Source organism: Aegilops tauschii, chromosome 7 (assembly GCF_002575655.3).
Source record: "Aegilops tauschii subsp. strangulata cultivar AL8/78 chromosome 7, Aet v6.0, whole genome shotgun sequence".
Classification (NCBI taxonomy): domain Eukaryota; kingdom Viridiplantae; phylum Streptophyta; class Magnoliopsida; order Poales; family Poaceae; genus Aegilops; species Aegilops tauschii.
The window spans coordinates 488,388,455-488,410,565 of record NC_053041.3 but is presented as its reverse complement, the minus strand read 5'-3'; the positions used below and the strand labels follow the sequence as shown (position 1 = coordinate 488,410,565).

The window sequence follows — 22,111 nt, the reverse complement described above, 5'->3', positions numbered from 1 at the left end:
AGGTGGGATCTTGGTGCGCCTTGACCAGGGGTGTGGGGCCTTGCCCCCACTACCCACGTTCATGTGGGTCCCCCCATGTAGGTGGGCCCCACTTCGGAACCTTCTAGAACCTTCCCGGTACAATACCGAAAAATCCCGAACATTTTCCGGTGGCCAAAATAGGACTTCTCATATATAAATCTTTACCTCCGGACCATTCCGGAACTCCTCGTGACGTCCGGGATCTCATCCGAGACTCCGAACAACTTTCGGTTAACCGCATACTAATATCTCTACAACTCTAGCGTCACCGAACCTTAAGTGTGTAGACCCTACGGGTTCGGGAGACATGCAGACATGACCGAGACGACTCTCCGGTCAATAACCAACAGCGGGATCTGGATACCCATGTTGGCTCCCACATGTTCCACGATGATCTCATCGGATGAACCACGATGTCGAGGATTCAATCAATCCCGTATAGAATTCCCTTTGTCTATCGGTATGTTACTTGCCCGAGATTCGATCGTCGGTATCCCAATACCTTGTTCAATCTCGTTACCGGCAAGTCTCTTTACTCGTTCCGTGACGCATGATCCCGTGGCTAACTCATTAGTCACATTGAGCTCATTATGATGATGCATTACCGAGTGGGCCCAGAGATACCTCTCCGTCATACGGAGTGACAAATCCCAGTCTCGATTCGTGCCAACCCAACAGACACTTTCGGAGATACCTGTAGTGCACCTTTATAGCCACCCAGTTACGTTGTGTCGTTTGGCACATCCAAAGCACTCCTATGGTATCCGGGAGTTGCACAATCTCATGGTCTAAGGAAATGATACTTGACATTTGGAAAAGCTCTAGCAAACGAACTACACGATCTTGTGCTATGCTTTGGATTGGGTCTTGTCCATCACATCATTCTCCTAATGATGTGATCCCGTTATCAATGACATCCAATGTCCATAGTCAGGAAACCATGACTATCTGTTGATCAACGAGCTAGTCAACTAGAGGCTCACTAGGGACATGTTGTGGTCTATGTATTCACACATGTATTATGATTTCCGGATAACACAATTATAGCATGAACAATAGACAATTATCATGAACAAGGAAATATAATAATAACCATTTTATTATTGCCTCTAGGGCATATTTCCAACAGTCTCCCACTTGCACTAGAGTCAATAATCTAGTTACATTGTGATGAATCGAACACCCATAGAGTTCTGGTGTTGATCATGTTTTGCTCTAGGGAGAGGTTTAGTCAACGGATCTGCTACATTCAGGTCTGTATGTACTTTACAAATATCTATGTCTCCATTTTGAAAATTTTCATGAATGGAGTTGAAGCAACGCTTGATGTGCCTAGTCTTCCTGTGAAACCTGGGCTCCTTGGCAAGGGCAATAGCTCCAGTGTTGTCACAGAAGAGAGTCATCGGGCCCGACGCATTGGGAATAACTCCTAAGTCGGTAATGAACTCCTTCACCCAGATTGCTTCTTGTGCTGCCTCTAAGGCCGCCATGTATTCCGCTTCACATGTAGATCCCGCCACAACGCTTTGCTTGCAACTGCACCAGCTTACTGCCCCACCATTCAAAATATACACGTATCCGGTTTGTGACTTAGAGTCATCCAGATCTGTGTTGAAACTAGCATCGACGTAACCCTTTACGACGAGCTCTTCATCACCTCCATAAACGAGAAACATATCCTTAGTCCTCTTCAGGTACTTCAGGATATTCTTGACCGCTGTCCAGTGTTCCATGCCGGGATTACTTTGGTACCTTCCTACCAAACTTACGGCAAGGTTTACATCAGGTCTGGTACACAACATGGCATACATAATAGACCCTATGGCCGAGGCATAGGGGACGACACTCATCTTTTCTCTATCTTCTGCCGTGGTCGGGCATTGAGCCGTGCTCAATTGCACACCTTGCAATACAGGCAAGAACCCCTTCTTGGACTGATCCATATTGAACTTCTTCAATATCTTGTCAAGGTACGTACTTTGTGAAAGACCAATGAGGTGTCTTGATCTATCTCTATAGATCTTGATGCCTAATATATAAGCAGCTTCTCCAAGGTCCTTCATTGAAAAACACTTGTTCAAGTAGGCCTTTATGCTTCCCAAGAATTCTATATCATTTCCCATCAACAGTATGTCATCCACATATAATATGAGAAATGCTACAGAGCTCCCACTCACTTTCTTGTAAACACAGGCTTCTCCATAAGTCTGTGTAAACCCAAATGCTTTGATCATCTCATCAAATCGAATGTTCCAACTCCGAGATGCTTGCACTAGCCCATAGATGGAGCGCTGGAGCTTGCATACCTTGTTAGCATTCTTAGGATCGACAAAACCTTCCGGCTGCATCATATACAATTCTTCCTTCAGAAAGCCGTTAAGGAATGCCGTTTTGACGTCCATTTGCCATATCTCATAATCATAGTATGCGGCAATTACTAACATGATTCAGACGGACTTCAGCTTCGCTACGGGTGAGAAAGTCTCATCGTAGTCAACCCCTTGAACTTGTCGATAACCCTTAGCGACAAGTCGAGCTTTATAGATGGTAACATTACCATCCGCGTCTGTCTTCTTCTTAAAGATCCATTTGTTTTCTATCGCTCGCCGATCATCGGGCAAGTCTGTCAAAGTCCACACTTTGTTTTCATACATGGATCCTATCTCGGATTGCATGGCTTCAAGCCATTTGTCGGAATCTGGGCCCGCCATTGCTTCTTCATAGTTCGAAGGTTCACCGTTGTCTAACAACATGATTTCCAAGACAGGGTTGCCGTACCACTCTGGCGCGAAACGTGTCCTTGTGGACCTACGAAGTTCAGTAGGAGCTTGATCCGAAGTACCTTGATCATCATCATCATTAACTTCCTCTCTAGTCGGTGCAGGCACCACAGGAACATCTTCCTGAGCTGCGCTACTTTCCGGTTCAAGAGGTAGTACTTCATCAAGTTCCACTTTCCTCCCACTTACTTCTTTCGAGAGAAACTCTTTCTCCAGAAAGGACCCGTTCTTGGCAACAAAGATCTTGCCTTCGGATCTGAGGTAGAAGGTATACCCAATGGTTTCCTTAGGGTATCCTATGAAGACGCATTTTTCCGACTTGGGTTCGAGCTTTTCAGGTTGAAGTTTCTTGACATAAGCATCGCATCCCCAAACTTTTAGAAATGACAGCTTAGGTTTCTTCCCAAACCATAATTCATACGGTGTCGTCTCAACGGATTTCGACGGAGCCCTATTTAAAGTGAATGCGGCAGTCTCTAAAGCATAGCCCCAAAATGAGAGCGGTAGATCGGTAAGAGACATCATAGATCGCACCATATCCAATAGAGTGCGATTACGACGTTCGGACACACCATTTCGCTGAGGTGTTCCAGGCGGCGTGAGTTGTGAAACTATTCGACATTTCCTTAAGTGTGTGCCAAATTTGTGACTCAAATATTCCCCTCCATGATCTGATCGTAAGAACTTTATTTTTCTGTCACGTTGATTCTCAACCTCACTCTGAAATTCCTTGAACTTTTCAAAGGTCTCAGACTTGTGTTTCATTAGGTAGACATACCCATATCTACTCAAGTTATCAGTGAGAGTGAGAACATAACGATAGCCACCACGAGCCTCAACACTCATTGGACCGCACACATCAGTATGTATGATTTCCAATAAGTTGGTTGCTCGCTCCATTGTTCCGGAGAACGGAGTCTTGGTCATCTTACCCATGAGGCATGGTTCGCACGTGTCAAATGATTCGTAATCAAGAGACTCCAAAAGTCCATCTGCATGGAGCTTCTTCATGCGTTTGACACCAATGTGACCAAGAGGGCAGTGCCACAAGTATGTGGGACTATCATTATCAACCTTACATCTTTTGGTATTCACACTATGAATATGTGTAACACTACGCTCGAGATTCATTAAGAATAAACCATTAACCAGCGGGGCATGACCATGAAACATATCTCTCATATAAATAGAACAACCATTATTCTCGGATTTAAATGAGTAGCCATCTCGAATTAAACGAGATCCTGATACAATGTTCATGCTCTGGCACTAAATAACAATTATTGAGGTTTAAAACTAATCCCGTAGGTAAATGTAGAGGTAGCGTGCCGACGGCGATCACATCGACCTTGGAATCATTCCCGACGCGCATCGTCACCTCGTCCTTTGCCAGTCTCCGTTTATTCCGCAGCTCCTGCTTTGAGTTACAAATATGAGCAACCGCACCGGTATCAAATACCCAGGAGCTACTACGAGTGCTGGTAAGGTACACATCAATAACATGTATATCACATATACCTTTGGTGTTGCCGGCCTTCTTGTCCGCTAAGTACTTGGGGCAGTTCCGCTTCCAGTGACCACTTCCCTTGCAATAAAAGCACTCAGTCTCAGGCTTGGGTCCATTCTTTGGCTTCTTCCCGGCAACTGGCTTACCGGGCGCGGCAACTCCCTTGCCGTCCTTCTTGAAGTTCTTCTTACCCTTGCCTTTCTTGAACTTAGTGGTTTTATTCACCATCAACACTTGATGTTCCATTTTGATCTCCACCTCCGCTGATTTCAGCATTGAATATACCTCAGGAATGGTCTTTTCCATCCCCTGCATATTGAAGTTCATCACAAAGCTCTTGTAGCTCGGTGGAAGCGACTGAAGGATTCTGTCAATGACCGCGTCATCCGGGAGATTAACTCCCAGCTGAGTCAAGCGGTTGTGTAACCCAGACATTTTGAGTATGTGCTCACTGACAGAACTATTTTCCTCCATCTTACAACTGAAGAACTTGTCGGAGACTTCATATCTCTCGACCCGGGCATGAGCTTGGAAAACCATTTTCAGCTCTTCGAACATCTCATATGCTCCGTGTTGCTCAAAACGCTTTTGGAGCCCCGGTTCTAAGCTGTAAAGCATGCTGCACTGAACGAGGGAGTAATCATCAGCACGCTGCTGCCAAGCGTTCATAACGTCTTGGTTCTCTGGGATGGGTGTGTCACCTAGCGGTGCTTCTAGGACATAATCTTTCTTGGCAGCAATGAGGATGATCCTCAGGTTCCGGACCCAGTCCGTATAGTTGCTGCCATCATTTTTCAGTTTGGTTTTCTCTAGGAACGCGTTGAAGTTGAGGGCAACATTAGCGTGGGCCATTTGATCTACAAGACATATTGTAAAGATTTTAGACTAAGTTCATGATAATTAAGTTCATCTAATCAAATTATTCAATGAACTCCCACTCAGATAGACATCCCTCTAGTCATCTAAGTGAAACATGATCCGAGTCAACTAGGCCGTGTCTGATCATCACGTGAGACGGACTAGTCAACATCGGTGAACATCTTCATGTTGATCGTATCTTCTATACGACTCATGCTCGACCTTTCGGTCTTCCGTGTTCCGAGGCCATGTCTGTACATGCTAGGCTCGTCAAGTCAACCTAAGTGTATTGCGTGTGTAAATCTGGCTTACACCTGTTGTATTCGAACGTTAGAATCTATCACACCCGATCATCACGTGGTGCTTCAAAACAACGAACCTTCGCAACGGTGCACAGTTAGGGGGAACACTTTCTTGAAATTATTGCGAGGGATCATCTTATTTAAGCTACCATCGTTCTAAGCAAATAAGATGTAAAACATGATAAACATCACATGCAATCAAATAGTGACATGATATGGCCAGTATCATATTGCTCCTTTGATCTCCATCTTCGGGGCGCCATGATCATCTTCGTCACCAGCATGACACCATGATCTCCATCATCGTGTCTTCATGAAGTTGTCACGCCAACGATTACTTCTACTTCTATGGCTAATGTGTTTAGCGATAAAGTAAAGTAATTTACATGGCGTTATTCAATGACACGCAGGTCATACAAAAAATAAAGACAACTCCTATGGCTCCTGCCGGTTGTCATACTCATCGACATGCAAGTCGTGATTCCTATTACAAGAACATGATCAATCTCATACATCACATATATTTCATTCATCACATCCTTTTGGCCATATCACATCACAAGGCATATGCTGCAAAAACAAGTTAGACGTCCTCTAATTGTTGTTGCATGTTTTTACGTGGCTTCTATAGGTTTCTAGCAAGAACGTTTCTTACCTACGTAAAACCACAACGTGATATGCCAACTTCTATTTACCCTTCATAAGGACCCTTTTCATCGAATCTGATTTGACTAAAGTGGGAGACAGACACCCGCTAGCCACCTTATGCAACTAGTGCATGTCAGTCAGTGGAACCTGTCTCACGTAAGCGTACGTGTAAGGTCGGTCCGGGCCGCTTCATCCCACGATGCCGCCGAAACAAGATAAGACTAGTAGTGGCAAGAAAATTGACAACATCTACGCCCACAACAAGTTTGTGTTCTACTCGTGCATAGAAACTACGCATAGACCTAGCTCATGATGCCACTGTCGGGGATCGTAGCAGAAATTTAAAATTTTCTACGTATCACCAAGATCAATCTATGGAGTCATCTAGCAACGAGAGAGAGGGGAGTGCATCTACATACCCTTGTAGATCACGCGCGGAAGCGTTCAAGAGAACGGGGTTGATGGAGTCGTACTCGTCGTGATCCAAATCACCGATGATCCTAGCGCCGAACGGACGGCACATCCGCGTTCAACACACGTACGGAGTGGGGACGTCTCCTCCTTCTTGATCCAGCAAGGGGGGAGGAGAAGTTGATGGAGATCCAGCAGCACGATGGCGTGGTGGTGGAAGTAGCGGGATCCCGGCAGGGCTTCGCCAAGCGCAAGCGGGGAGAAAGAGGTGTCACGGGAGGGAGGGAGGCGCCAGGGCTTGGGGTGCTGCTCCCATGCGCCTCCCTACTATATATAGGGGTGGAGGGGGCTGGTTTCTTGCCCTCCAAGTCCATTGGGACGTTGGCAAAGGTGGGGGAAAGAAATCCCATCATTTCCCTTCCCCACCGATTGTTATCCCCCTTTTTTAGGGATCTTGATCTTATCCCTTCGGGATATGATCTTATTCCTTCTAAGGTGGGATCTTGGTGCGCCTTGACCAGGGGTGTGGGGCCTTGCCCCCACTACCCACGTTCATGTGGGTCCCCCCATGCAGGTGGGCCCCACTTCGGAACCTTCTAGAACCTTCCCGGTACAATACCGAAAAATCCCGAACATTTTTCGGTGGCCAAAATAAGACTTCCCATATATAAATCTTTACCTTCGGACCATTCCGGAACTCCTCGTGACGTCCGGGATCTCATCCGAGACTCCGAACAACTTTCGGTTAACCGCATACTAATATCTCTACAACTCTAGCGTCACCGAACCTTAAGTGTGTAGACCCTACGGGTTCGGGAGACATGCAGACATGACCGAGACGACTCTCCGGTCAATAACCAACGGCGGGATCTGGATACCCATGTTGGCTCCCACATGTTCCACGACGATCTCATCGGATGAACCACAATGTCGAGGATTCAATCAATCCCGTATACAATTCCCTTTGTCTATCGGTATGTTACTTGCCCGAGATTCGATCGTCGGTATCCCAATACCTTATTCAATCTCGTTACCGGCAAGTCTCTTTACTCGTTCCGTAACGCATGATCCCGTGGCTAACTCATTAGTCACATTGAGCTCATTATGATGATGCATTACCGAGTGGGCCCAGAGATACCTCTCCGTCATACGGAGTGACAAATCCCAGTCTCGATTCGTGCCAACCTAACAGACACTTTCGGAGATACCTGTAGTGCACCTTTATAGCCACCCAGTTACGTTGTGACGTTTGGCACACGCAAAGCACTCCTATGGTATCCGGGAGTTGCACAATCTCATGGTCTAAGGAAATGATACTTGACATTTGGAAAAGCTCTAGCAAACGAACTACACGATCTTGTGCTATGCTTAGGATCGGGTCTTGTCCATCACATCATTCTCCTAATGATGTGATCCCGTTATCAATGACATCCAATGTCCATAGTCAGGAAACCATGACTATCTGTTGATCAACGAGCTAGTCAACTAGAGGCTCACTGGGGACATGTTGTGGTCTATGTATTCACACATGTATTATGATTTCCGGATAACACAATTATAGCATGAACAATAGACAATTATCATGAACAAGGAAATATAATAATAACCATTTTATTATTGCCTCTAGGTTATATTTCCAACAGGCGGCACAGCCCGCGGCCACGGATCCTGCGGCGGCATTGCCCGCGCCCGACATAAACGCCCTCTGGAACACGGCGTTCCCCTGGGCCGGCTCGGCGCCGACGCTCATCAACCTCACGGACCCCGAGGACGATGACGACGCCAAGGGCAGCGCGCCGCCGCGTAGTTTAGTTTGTTTTTATTTTTCTTAAATGCAAATATGGACGCATGGACTCTCGCCGGCCTTCGTGACCGGCTTTAATGTTTAATTAATGTTGTTTTTATTTTAAATATGCATGCATTTTTTTCTAGCGCCGTTAAAATGGGTCGGGCCAATGTTGGGCGCACGCGACAGACCCAAACACGGAAACGGACGTTCGTGTCCGCCTGACCGACCCAAACGGACAAAATCGCCATCCGTTTAGGTTGGGCCGTTGGAGTTGTTCTTATCACCCGTTAAAAAAAACAAAAATGTTAACGCCCACATGTGTGGGCGTCTGGCAACTCGCCCACACGCATGGATCCTCGTCCAACCAATTCTGCACGAATCTTGGCGCGTTTTAGCAGTTTTTGTGTGCCACGTAGGACTAAGCTGGTGTGTGGGCATTCATACGGTCGCCCACACGTCCTTTTTTCACCACACAGGGGGCTGGTGTGTGGGCGTTTAACAATTCGCCCACACACTAGTTTCACGCACGCAGAGGGGGCTGGTGTGTGGGCGTTTATCACTTCGCCCACACGCTCGTCTCCTAGCCCACACCCAAAGCTGGCAGTTGCCATGTGTTTCTGCAGGTATATGGCAACTGCCCTAGCTTTGCTTGTAAGCAGATGGCAACTATCTTTTACCCGAGTTGCCATGTGTTTTTGCATGGTACATGGCAACTGCCGTAGCGTGCACGTAAGCAGATGGCAACTCTTTCTTTTACATGGCAACTGCCCTAGCGTGCTTGTGAGCACATGGCAACTCTCTCTTTTACCCGAACATGTTTTTTTGTCATGCCTTCTTGTAGTGCTACATGGCAACTGCTAGTGTTTAGTGGGTGGCAACTCCTAAAGTTTTGAAATCATGGCAACTGCAGTAGATCAGATCATACATGGCAACTGTAGTTGAGCAACCATGGCAACTGTAGTTGTCCGACATGGCAACCGAAGTTCAGCGACATGGCAACTGCAGTTAAACGAACATGGACGAGGGTCTGGACCATGGCAACTGCGGGACGCGCGGTGACTGTCACGCGGGTATGCGGGACCACGAGGTACGAGGCCTGACGTACGGGGTGTGTGGGCGTTATCTATTTCCCCACACGCACGCGTGTGAAAGGGATCGGGAGGGAAAAAAGAGGTGTGTGGGCATTACTTTTTTTCCCACACGTGGGTGTGTGGGCTGTTTCTCTTATACACCACACAAAATGTGTGGACAGCCCCCTAACGCCCACACGTGTGGCACTTATCGGCGTCCTAAAAAAAATGCAGAAGAAGCCAGCACTTGAACCGTTGGTCATAACACTTCCTCACAAATCCGTCGGTTTTCGTGTCTGTGGACCTGCTCGGCTCCGCGTGGAAGAGATGATACTGGGAGGATCGACCTGCTGCTGCTTCACCCAGCTGCATCCCGCCGCCGCCGCCAGGCTGCGCTTGCCGCCGGCTCGCGCCGCGAACACCTCCTCCGAGCCGACCGCCGCGCGCCTGAGGGCGGTGCTCGAGCAGGTGGACGACGAGCTGCGGAAGGGGAACGACGAGGCCGCGCTGTCCCTCGTGCGCGGCTCGCAGGGGGAGGGCGGCGGGCTCCGGTGCTTTGGCGCCGCGAGGCAGGTTGGTGTTCTCTTGATACTGCGTATCATTCCTCGTGGCCTCGTTTTGCCTTTGCTCTCAACGCAATTGTTCACGTTCGATCGTCTCCGAATTAGAGTGGGGATGAACTGATGAACAGAGAGAGGGTGCGGTGCGAGAGATGCGAATGACACCTTAGTTCATTTGTAATTTTGTGAAAAAACCCTTCCACCTTTTAAACTGTTGCTAATCAGCCCCCCACTGCTTCTTCCTCCTTCCTCCGTCGCCCGCCCGCACCGTGGTCGCCCCAGCCACCACCGGCACCAGCTGTCGGGCCCAGAGCTCGACGACGGCCAACCTGCGCCGGCCACACAGAGACTGCTCAAGCTCCTGCTGCTCCGTGTTCATCGAGAAGAACTGGAGCCCCCACCAGCGAGGCCCTGGCCCCCGATCCGGACCCCAATCCGCCCCCCGGCAGCGAGGCCCTGGCCGTGCTCTTCCTCCGTGCCTCTGGACTGCCCGCGGACTTCGCCGCCGCCGGCCACGAGATCACCGGGAAAGACGAGGATGAGGGGTACGTGACGGCCGCGTCCAGGGGCGGGAGCAGCACGGCCGCGTCCCGGAGGAGGGAGGAGTTCCAGGGGCTCGAGGAGTAGGACGGCTGCAGCGACGCCGGCCCGCCCAGTCCCAGCAGCAGCGGCTACGCCGGCGAGCAGGGGAAGAAGAAGGTCCTGCTCTTGCTGCTGTTGCTCCTCCGCCCGGAGCTCCTCTGCAGGACCGTCGGCTGGTGGTGGTGGTGGTGGTGGACGCCTCTGCTGCCACCCCTCTGCCCGTGCACGTGGCAGTGCTGCTACTCCTCTGCCCTGCTCCTTGTGCTGCCGCTAGAGCTTGTGTTCCTCAGGAAGAAGAAGGATGTAAAATTCAGTTAAAATTTCAGGGTTCAATTAATCTGTACTCCAAAAATTTACTGTGTAATTTCAGCAATGCAGCATTGAGCCTGAACCTTTTTGACAGTACACAAGTTTGAATTGTGAGTAATATCCTAATCTGTATAGTGACTGTAAATTGTCCCAGTGATGCATTCCCAAGTTTCAGAAATCCCAGAAACAGTTAACAGTTTCAGTTAACTGTTTTTCAGACAAAACGGAATTTACCAAGTTGTTGCTGCACCCGTTTAGTCCTATTATCATCACTTGTCACTAGATCTAGTGGTAGATCAAATTTCAGTCACGATGTTTATATTAATAAGAAAACAAAAAGGAACAAGTCTGTGAGGATGATATCTCTACTGCTTGCTTTACGTCAATGTTTTAAACTTTTGTTAGCTCGCAGCTCCTGAAGGTTCAGACTTTTGTTGGATTAAAAGCTTCTTGCTAAATTATTGGATTAGATTATAATGCCATGCAACTTCTTGGATTAAGAAGTTGACTAAATTATTCAGCTGTAGTAATTTGATGTTGACCCTCCTCCTACATGACACTGGACAATTGAATTGTTGTTGACCCTCCTCCTACATTACATTGGACAATTGGACATGTACTGAAGGAGTACTCCAGTAGGAGTGCATGTACAGGTTCAGTAAAGTGCTATGGTTGTCGAAAGTGTTAGGAAAAAAGTGCTATGGTGATGGACTAAGCAATCAACCTGAAATTAAATCTCCTTTTATGCCTTTTAATGCTCCCTGTGTGCATTCTTTTGTAATCTTGATCAATTGATCAATCTTACTGTTATGACCGGCATATTAGGGGCTTAGCCCAGTGGGCTGTGGCCCAAGTTATCTTATTGTTATTAGGGGTTTAGTCCAATTATCTTATCGTTATTAGGGTCGTTTGCTTAGGAGTCAAGTAAACTTCTCTATATAAGGGGAGGAGATGTATCAATCTAATCAAGCAAGAAGCAATCATTATTTGCTCGGCTTCCCTTAGGGAGCCGAGAGACCTAACCCTAGCCGCCTTTTGCGCCGCCACCGCCTCTTCTCCACCACGCAAGGACGACGCCCAAGCCGCCGGCCGCCGCGCCCTCGTCCTCGTCTTCCTCCATCTTTCCCCTACAATCTCCGCCCTAGAACCGGCAGAACCCTAGCTCCTAACACTTACACACTGAGCATTGTACCATTTGGTCAGTTCAGACTTTATGCATTTCCACACTCCATTTGTACAGACTCCATTTCCATAATTGCTCCAGGAACAACCATTAGAAAGAAGAAAATGTTTAGGTTCTGTTAACAATCAGGTTCTGTTAACTGAGCATGTTTAGGTAATTTATTTGAATTACTTGGAATTATTTGGATTTATTTGAATTACTTGGAATTATTTGAAAAGACTAGCCCTACTGCAAAAAATTCATTACATGAGTACACTGTAGGACAACATTAATCAAATTTCATTACATGACCTTTCTGAATTTTGTCATGGTTTCAGACCTAACTAGCACAACTTGACCCATTCACCACAACTGTCCCAATTCAAACAATTTGGAATTTCTTAATTCATCTACAGAGTGGCCACACTAGGAGTACTTGCTTCTTAATTTTGGCATTTTCTAATTTTTTACTAGGACTAGTTTCTAATCTGAATTTTTATGTCTTAACTTGGGCTGCTTGAGCCTTCCACCATTTTAACACAAAAGGATAAATAAATCCTTCAAGGCGTCCAAATTAACATCAGCATCAGTACTGTCAATACATTAACGGCAACACTTTTTTTCTTTCTGAAATCAATACTCAAACTTTCGAAGAACAGCCTATATGTTTTGTTCAATACACAGATGAATATGCGTTGACAATTGAAATGCAGAAACACAAAATGGCAGAATCTTACTGCACATTATTTTGCTTCAGATACACAAAATGGCAGAATCTTACTGCACATAATGTTAACATAATGGCAGAATCTTACTGCACTAAATGGCAGAATCTTACTGCACATTATTTTGCTTCAGAGACAAATGGTTCCAAAAAGATCAAAATTCCAGACTTTGGGCACGAGGAGAAGGACCTACAGACTTGCAGAGCACTTGGGCACTTGGACATGGAGGAGGAGCCTGGGATGTTGAGGAGGAGCCGTCGTCGTCAGGGTTATGCGCATGATTGACTGAAATGATATGCGCATGGGCATCAGCATGGGAATTAACTCACTTCCATAGCAGTAACTTAAAAGAAACATTTGTTAATTAACTAAAATTAAGTTAACAAAAAGGAAGGCATGGGCATGGGCAAGTTAACTCAAAAGGAAAGTACAGTAAGGAGTCATCTCAAAATTCTAACAGTTGATACAATGCTCACACTAGTGAACTGGGATTAAAGATTCAGTTTTTATGCACTGTACTGACATTGTCATTGTGGTTTCACTGAAATAAAGGTTCAATGTTCATGGCCTATAGGAGTATTCAGTGTCATTGGGATCAGACTACCACTAACCACGGGCAGGTCGGCTGGAAGGACGGCGCGACGGCGGCGCCGTTCTGGTGATCCAACCTGCTCAGCTCGCTCGCCACAGACATCTTCCATGGGCTGTTGCAGGAAGGGAAGACCGGAGGATCCACAGGTCAATGGGGATCCGCACCCGCATCCCAAAAGGAGAGGGGATAGGATGATAGCGCAGCTCGTTGGTGAATCCATGAGCGACCCCGTGTCGTCCGTAGCACGGCGACGTCAGCAACGAGGCAGTCGAGGAAGGGGATGGGGAAAAGGTGGGAAATTTAGGGATGGGGAAAGGGGAACGGGGGAGGTGCGTGGGGGAGAGGGGAGCTGCGCGGGGAACGGTGAAGCTTCGCGGCGCGGCGTGGTGGAGCTGCAAGGTGTCGCCGGCGTCGCGGAGAAACGGTGGAGCGGCGCGGCGGAACGGCATGGTGGTGCTGTGCGAAGTGGAGCTGCGCTGTGTCGGAGACGATGGACCGCGGGTTTGGTCGGAGAAAGCTAAAGGGTTTTTTCGCAAAATGACCACGGTGACAACTTTTTCCGGACGGAGGGAGTACGATTTTACTTGTATGGTTAGTGTGCAGTTTATTTGTAGTTTGTTTGACGTAATGATCAGTTGCATATGCTTTAGAAGTTTAGAACGACCACATAATTTTGGATAGTTTGAAACTTAAAAAAAAAGGTTCTTCCACGGCATGCTCTTATAAAGCCTTCCTCCGTCTGGCCCGAATCCGAATCCGATACTAGTATAGTGGAGTACCATATAGGACTGTTTTGTTGGATGGAATTAGTAAGAGTTTTTACGGTCCATGATTTGGATATTGGGCATGGGAATTTGATGTTCCAAATCTTACCATTTTTTTCCGAAGCCTTGTCACATAGTGGGGACCTCCCACAACTGCATACAAAAGAAAAGAACTGATCCATTTTTACAAGGAAAACCGGACCTGAAAAACACACAAGGCTCCGTTTATTACAGAAAACTGAGCGAAAACCACCATAACTCCACGGGCTGTGGCCACATCACCTACCTGTCGCCTATAAAGTCTGATCTAGATTTTTTTTTCCATCACTGTATGGAGGGCATTTGTGAATATTTCTACACTGTGGAGTATATTCAAATTACATGGAAAAACTATTGATGGTGTCTAGTGCCAGTCTGCTACATATTTGGCTAGCAAACAATGCAACTTTTAAATTAATTTGATTGACGACAATGTAACTTTGCTAGTATTGACTAGCAAACGAAGCAACTTTGTTAAAAGTTACAGTTGTTTTACTGTTGATAAACCAATGTGAATAATCTGCACGAATGTACAATGAGTTGATTTTCATGCTATCATTTATCCAAAATAATGCTTGAAATATTCTCCACCATTGCATGGCCAGCAACTGCAAGTATTTCTATGTTGAAGGTTATATTCAAAACAATTACATGGAAAAACTATTGTTGATGTTTAGTGCCAGTGCACATATTTGACAAGCAAACACTTCAACATTTCTTCTTTGTGCCGCGTCATTTCTATCTGTTAGAATGTGCTACATTTCGATAAGGAGGAAAGTGAAGCTTTACCTTTATCCTTTTTTTGAGAATGTTATGTAGCATACTAACTCTGCTGTTTTATACCAAAATCTCTATTAGGTACCTCAAAGGCTTTATAAACTAGATGAGCTTAAGCTAAATGGGATCGATACTTCTTCTTTCCTATCTCCTGTGGATCAGACTTTGGGATCAATTGAGAGAAATCTCCAAATTGCCGCGCTTCTTGGAGGGCTTTCTGTTTCATTTGCGTTTGAGCTGTCTCAACTCCAAGCTCTGCTTACCTTTGTAGGCCTGCTATTCGTGTGGTCTGTTGATTTGGTGAGTTACTATTTACTTGACTACTCATCCTTGTAGATCATCTGTTACATATCTTGTTGCTAACTATTTAATTGACTACTCGGCCTTGTGTATCATCTGTTACATGTCTTCTTGGTGACTGGCTGTTGAACTGTTACTATTCGCGTGGTGTTGTTATTTCAAAGCATATGCTTGGGCCATGGGTGCTTTGTGGCTACCTTGTTGCAGTTTTTAGCAACAATCTTTGATTTTCCATCTCTTAAGAGGAAAACTCAATTATCAAAGGTAGTGAATAGATACTCTCTGCAGAACCGATCTGTTCATCTTGTTGTGTGCTTCTTTGGTGCCAATTAGCTTGAGTTTTATTCAATTTCGAACTAAGCAGTCCTATTAGTTTGCATGCATAAACATCCAACATCATAGCTTCCTAGTATGTTTCTTGGAAGTGTGGTTGATTCAGCAAAGTTTATATGTACTTGCAGCCATTTAACTGATTCTTAGGATCACTTGGAGAAAAATCCATATAAAGTAATGTAGAACATTAGTAATTATAAATTTCCCCACAGAAATGGTATAATCACTTGAGTCAGCCATCTGTTGCTTGAACTTACATGGCTACAGCTTTCTAGATATATTACAATGGAGGGGCGAGAAACTTGGTTCTTGACACAATTGCTCACAGTCTCAGCGAGAAGTACCACAACAGAGTTATTGAGGTATACAAACCTCAATTTCAATAATATTCCATTCTCGAACAATTTCTTGAACAAACTTTCAATAATATGCCATTCTTGGACATTACAAGCAAACTGTTTGTATACTTTTTCAAGTGTGGTTTAGCATACATAATCTAAACAATTAATATCCTACATATGGAATATGTGAAGCATGAAGCTGGTCACTTCTTGATAGCATACTTGCTTGGAGTGCTTCCGAAGGAATATACTATCACATGTTTAGATACACTTATGAAACAAGGATCACTGAACGTGCAAGCTGGGACAGCTTTTGTGGACTTTGAGTTTGTTGAAGAGGTTAGTTTTCTAACTCAATTCTTAATATTGTGATAATCTTTGAAGTGCTATTATTCTTAATATTGTGATAATCTTTGAAGTGCTATTATTCTTAATTGACACACACAATACCTGCCTAGCATTGTTTGCTCCTTTATTCTACTAGATGCACTTATCTCCCTGTCAGTGTTGAGTGTTCATGGCACACCTTCTAAACTATTGAATTTAGTAATAAATTTTATATTCATGAAATAATCTGTGGCCCTAGTGTTACTGTCACTGTGACCAAGCAGTACAACTCTTCTGTTCTACTAATTAGTCAAATCTAATTCTGTGCAATAAAAGAATCTGTTAACACTATTTGCTCTTTAAGCAGTAGTCAGATTAGTGAAGGGTAAAAAACAGAGATCAATTATTCATAATATCTGCAGCCCCCAAATCTTGTACTCCCTTCGTTCCATAATGTTGTACTAAAACCATGACAAGAATTATGGAAAGGAGGGAGTATCTTTCTCCATTCTTTTGTAATGTAAAACATAATGTTTATATCTCAGTACAGAGTGAGATGCTCTTCTTTTGCAATTTCATGATACATACAATTCGACTGAACATGGGCAAATGGACGAGCATTGTAGATGAAATGTTTATTGTTAACCACCAACTACTTTGCTAATATAAAAAACGATTGTCTGCTACAGAAAGCCAGTATGGAACACCTGCTACTCTGCTTTACATTTTCTGTTGTTAAGCTGTTGTTCTATATATTTTCCTACAAAGAAGTTAGTTATATGTGCCTAATTGTTATTTTCATTTTCAGATCAATACAGGCAAACTGTCTGCGAAGGTGAGAGTCTCTAAATTATTATTGTTTGCAAAGCACGTAAAAATGATGTAAGATGTTATCGCTGTTCTTCAAGGTCTACTTCCAAATCCTGGCAAAAAATAGAGGTCTGCTTCCAACTATATATTGGCATCAGAACTCACAGCTGCCACAATGGATACACTGATTATGTGCTTTCACCGAAGTTAAAATTTAAAGATGATCAAAATAGTGTTGGGTCATTTCAAATATGGAAAAGCTTTATTGATGTAAAAACACACACTAGGCAACTAGTAATCCCCATTCCAAAGCTCTCTACTTGGTTTAATTCGACCTAAAGCGACTACCATTTTAACACATAATTAGCATATTCTGGGATGGGCACAATTATTGCGAACCCATGAACTACTGCTTTTTCAGTGATTAGATATGTACAAAGTCATAAGGTATTACATGATTGTTGTCTTCTGATAGCGATTCAGATTTGTGATTGACCTGGCAATAAGTTGGATCTAATGGCAGATGCTGAACAAGTTCTCATGTATTGCACTGGCCGGAGTAGCAACTGAATATCTTCTGTACGGATACTCCGAAGGAGGACTAGATGACGTTAACAAGGTTTTTCGGCATTAGTTTACTTACGTTCTAAGTTGACAAACATATGTAACCCAATCCTCTAATTATCTGCTCTGTGCTTTCGTGTTTCTTCCATTAACAGTTGGATGGACTGTTCAAGAGCCTGGGTTTTACCCAGAACAAAGCTGATTCACAGGTGAGGTGGGCTGTGCTAAACATCGTTCTGATCCTGCGCCGCCATGAAAAGGCTAGATCGAAGCTTAAGGAGGCAATGTCTTCTGGGAGGTCAGTTGGATCTTGCATCGAGGTCATAGAAGAGAACATAAACCCCGAGGATATTTGATAGCTGATGGGAACTCTGAACACTGGAGACAGTGCACACTGGTGCTGGATCATACAGATTGCAGTCGTATAAACCTTTGTAGTGTATTTGTCTTTGTACTGTATATTCAGTTTGTAATTTGACAATGGAGGCCGAGTCTACAATTTCTTGGCCTCGACTACAACGCAGAAACACAGTTGGTAATCGGTGCGACGCTGTAACCCCAAAGCATTAACCAAACGGAAGTTGGACTTCATTTTCAGATAACAATTCTAATGTAGTGCAGTTCCGTTGACACCCGGAAATGTTTGAACTGAAGTTAATCGCCAATTCCACTTCTCATGGAACTGCAAAATGGTGGTGGTGAATTCCATTTTATCTATGGTTTAAGGTGTTTTCAGTGTAGACTGTGTTGCAGTGACAAAAATAGTAGACAATAATTTGGGAATCTCTGTTGCAGTGACAAAATAGTAGGCAAAAATTGTGCTCTTAGCCTCACCATTTTCAGATTGGTGAGCAAAAGACAGGGGAAATAATAACGTGCAACAAAGGGGCAACCATAGTACAGAAGCAGCGGAGCAATGATTGGAGTGTACTCAGGCTATCACCAAACGATTTTCTGAATGTTTAATGTTCTTATACTGGACTATTATGCAAAGAATAGTCAAGAAATATGTTTGTCGAACGTTCAATATTTAGTCGCTGTGTGTGGCAAGCTGCACACCATCAAATGCGCCGTAATCCGTTGCTTGATGTGGCACGGCCTCCATGATCATCGTCGTTGCTGAACCACCAGAGCGTCGCGCTTCACATAAATCGCGGGGACGTGGCGCATCGAAGAACAGCACATGATTTGGAAACCTTTTAAATTCTATACCATTTGTGGTGTATGTAGTCTTCTGTAGGCTGAATCAGGTACGTAACTGAGCATGCATCCTAATCCTGATCATGGCATTGGAGAAGGCTCCTTTGAGCACTTCGGCAGGTTGAATTGTACTCTTCGCTCCGCAAAGTCTGGTGGCCGCTGGTATACAACTGAAGCCGCATGAATCAAGATGCCGGCAGTCAGACCCCAGATTACATACGTCTTGTCGCCTTTCTCATAATCAAAGTGGTGAAGTGTGAACGCCTGCCCCATCCATTCTCGCTCCTCGGATCTCCTGCGCTCATCCTGGCAAAGGGATCCAAGGGAAAACGGCTTTCAGTGCATTCTAAGATTTCAAGAAAAAAAATTCTTGCGCCACTACTGCTGCGTAAGACCTATCATAGTTAGCTACTATCGCTAAGTATTTTTCAGTATACATATTATTGTAGCACAATACGTCACACAGCATGGTAATTCATGTGGTTCACTTCTTTCCAGTTGACTGGTCATTTTCGTGGTAAATTGCAAATATCACAAACACGCAACCCAGGCTTACATAAGTACCATAGCCTAAAAACCTAAATAAAGATTGTCTATAGCCCATTAATTAGCATGTGAAAACATACTGATAGCACTGACCTTGAGGAACATCTCTAGGGGTACATCAAAAATGTCGTCCACCTCATCAACATCAAGGACAGGTTTGAAAGCCTGTATATCTGAGAGTATGCCAACAACAGGAACAACTACCAGAAGATGCTGCCAAAGAAATGGAAAATATTAATCTCGAAGGAAGTTTATCACTTCAAAACACCAAAACGGTGAGAGGCACAATAATTTGTAGTGGGCTTGGAAAGTGCTAAGAGACAAAACAAAGGGAGCTCCTGGCCTAAGGCCTATGTCTTAGCCATTTTACTACAACGAATTCAGTGATGAAACAAGGCTTCCTCTGCAGCAGGTGATATGCATTTCAATTCTAGGAAGTTGACTTTATATTATTCATCGAGAAATTAGCATTATTTTCTTCTATATATTTCACATCAACATCATGTAATGAAATGGCAGAATTAAAGTAATCTTCAGAGGCATGTGACAAGTGCGGTCAAAGGCCACATGTGTTACATAACATCAAAAACAGTGCCTAGATTGTAACACAATCCTTAGTGCAATCAAATCATAAACAAGACCATTAAGAATGCAAAAATGATCACGTGCACCACCTTGAAAAGCAAAAGATAACATATACGACCTAAACAAGCTGCCTAGCCCCAAGTTAAATTGTGGTACACTTTTGGTCCATTTCAAATTACAGTCAATTTTTTTCATCTTTCAGATTAATGTTTCACTTGCTATGCAACTTTCCAAGAGAGCTCATGACATTAATTTGAGATATGAAAAGGACAAAAAGATAACATTCTATCCAGCAAAAGAGGACTGTAAAGAACAGCCTGCTACATGATCCTCAAAACATCTATAAGTAATAAGCATATCCTAAATCTTAGCTGGATGCATGCGTTTTTTTGAAGTTTAAGAAGAAGAAAAGAAACTGACATGCCTTTCAGTGATGCACTTAAATAATCTGTCCTGCTGTACGATGTGATTTTTTGAGTAGGGGTATAAGCGAGAACCCATAGACATTTTACCTTGGACAAGAAGTGCTCAAGCGAGGAGACGACAGTGACCAAGGTTGGATCAAGCCCAATCTCCTCCTTTGCCTCCCTTAATGCCGTTGCTGCATCATCAGCATCACCCTCCTCTGCCTTTCCTCCGGGCAATGCAACCTCCCCTGCAAATCTCAAATGGGGAAAACAAAATCAGACAGGGTTTATCAAGCTCGTGTCTGGGTTGGCATCCATTTGTTAACTTGATTGTTCAAATATAAAAGCTAAGACAAGCCAAACCAGCGCTGAACAGAGAGCTAGGTTAAAAATCTAAATTTTCTTGTAAGAATATTGGGTATTAGTAGGAACCTTAAGATTTTTGCAGTATATTATGGAACTTGTAGCCTTTTCTGGGGGAAAATATTCATATACACTAAAATGATTCAAATGGCGACTATTAAATTAGAATGATGTAGAATGCATATTTACCAAGGGACTATCAGATTTTATATACCAAGGGATTTCTCCAAATCGTGCTGCACTAACCAAAACCTCAGGACCAGCATGTGTGTGCTTAGCCCATGTACATAACAAGTTCTAAATATCTAGGCCACTGTACTTACCTGGTCTAATAAGAGACAAAACATCATGGTAGCATAAAGTAACTGAACACCATGGTAGTATACCTACTCGCAAGGAATATTTAAAGAGCTTGCTAGAAGAACCGGGAGCCAATGAATTAAGATTAATGATAAACAACAGTCGTTATACGTAGTTTACTAGATTAAAACCCGTATGGGCTCAGCAGTACAAACATCTGAATTCTGAATGCTGCTAAACACCAACGCTTTCAACTAGATTCTGCTTCAACTTCCAACCAGAAGCCGAATTCTTCGCTTGAATTCCCCTTGATAAAATTCGGAGTACAAAAGCGAAATAGCAATTCAGACACCTATGGACCGTAAAATCGAACCTGAAAGCGAAATGTAGGATGCTTCAGCCCCTGAACCCCAACTTGCGCATACACCGACATTCCCCTAAATTTTTTTACCGGGGCGCCACGATTCGGATCGATCAAAAGCTGCCACGAAGAAGCGAGCGAGCTGCTCACCGGAGTGGGTGGAGAGTGAGGAAGCGCGCTTGGTGAGGAGGACACGGAGCTCGCCGGCAGCGTCGTGGAAGAGGCAGACCAGCACGGCGGCTCTCCGCGGCTGAAACAGGTTGGCTGCGGCGGGGGTCGCCGCTGTTGAGGGATCGCCGGAGTAAGGGGAGGGAGGCGCCTGGTGGAGCCTAAGCCGTCGGATGAGAGCCTCGATGCTCGTGTCTGACACCTTCTCCATGGAAGCTTTGAGGGATAGGGGGGGATTTGATGATAACCCCCCCCCCCCCTGTTGGTCTGCCTTTGATCTTAAGCCCCTTTTGTGAGAGGGCCGAAACAGTGCAGCACAGTGTGTAGGGGCTTATGATCGAGAGGCAGACCAATAGGGGGGGTTATCGTCAAATCTTTCGAAGGATAGATCGGAGGTATTGGGGAATGGGGGATGCTGTAAAGACTTGTTGGCTGCTTGAGCTTGCTGCTTTTTTTTTCACAGAAACCCGTAGGGGAGGAGAAAAACAATGAAACACAAGCGAGCATTAATCCAACGAACATGAAACAAATGCTAGATGTAAAATTTACATCATTAAAAAAACAGCAAACTCCAAAAACTAGTGCTCCAATAGATATTGATGTAAAACTA

The 22,111-nt window shown here is 44.7% G+C and overlaps 2 protein-coding genes and 1 long non-coding RNA gene across 3 annotated transcripts; 1 reads left to right on the top strand and 2 right to left on the bottom strand.

Moving 5' to 3' along the window:
• The first annotated feature begins 9,597 nt into the window (after window positions 1-9,597).
• Window positions 9,598-18,176, top strand: LOC109778991 (uncharacterized). The gene is made up of 7 exons (XM_020337571.4): window positions 9,598-9,959; window positions 14,978-15,196; window positions 15,805-15,891; window positions 16,063-16,209; window positions 17,006-17,032; window positions 17,531-17,626; window positions 17,727-18,176. Exons 1-7 carry the CDS (start codon window positions 9,615-9,617, stop codon window positions 17,925-17,927), a joined length of 1,122 nt encoding a protein of 373 aa, XP_020193160.2. The 5' UTR covers window positions 9,598-9,614; the 3' UTR covers window positions 17,928-18,176.
• LOC120967948 (uncharacterized) lies at window positions 10,106-14,960 on the bottom strand. Its single transcript, XR_005761812.3, has 2 exons — window positions 13,336-14,960; window positions 10,106-13,067 (listed from the first exon to the last, which is right to left on the bottom strand). It is a non-coding gene; the product is annotated as an uncharacterized lncRNA (long non-coding RNA).
• A 201-nt stretch (window positions 18,177-18,377) lies between the features above and the next one.
• LOC109778993 (nudix hydrolase 15, mitochondrial) lies at window positions 18,378-21,751 on the bottom strand. The gene is made up of 4 exons (XM_020337572.4): window positions 21,484-21,751; window positions 20,415-20,557; window positions 19,411-19,530; window positions 18,378-19,077 (listed from the first exon to the last, which is right to left on the bottom strand). Exons 1-4 carry the CDS (start codon window positions 21,710-21,712, stop codon window positions 18,853-18,855), a joined length of 717 nt encoding a protein of 238 aa, XP_020193161.1. The 5' UTR covers window positions 21,713-21,751; the 3' UTR covers window positions 18,378-18,852.
• Window positions 21,752-22,111: the final 360 nt, after the last annotated feature.

Bases quoted from the DNA above. Each gene is read 5' to 3' on its own strand.
- LOC109778991 (XM_020337571.4), top strand. From the start codon at position 9,615: ATGCAGAAGAAGCCAGCACTTGAACCGTTGGTCATAACACTTCCTCAC. The intron at 15,892-16,062 runs GTATACAAACCT...GAATATGTGAAG, and splicing joins ACCACAACAGAGTTATTGAG to CATGAAGCTGGTCACTTCTT. The intron at 17,033-17,530 runs GTGAGAGTCTCT...ATCTAATGGCAG, and splicing joins CAGGCAAACTGTCTGCGAAG to ATGCTGAACAAGTTCTCATG.
- LOC109778993 (XM_020337572.4), bottom strand. From the start codon at position 21,712: ATGGAGAAGGTGTCAGACACGAGCATCGAGGCTCTCATCCGACGGCTT. The intron at 19,531-20,414 runs GTAAAATGTCTA...TTTCTTTGGCAG, and splicing joins TTGAGCACTTCTTGTCCAAG to CATCTTCTGGTAGTTGTTCC. The intron at 19,078-19,410 runs GTCAGTGCTATC...TCCCTTTGCCAG, and splicing joins CCCTAGAGATGTTCCTCAAG to GATGAGCGCAGGAGATCCGA.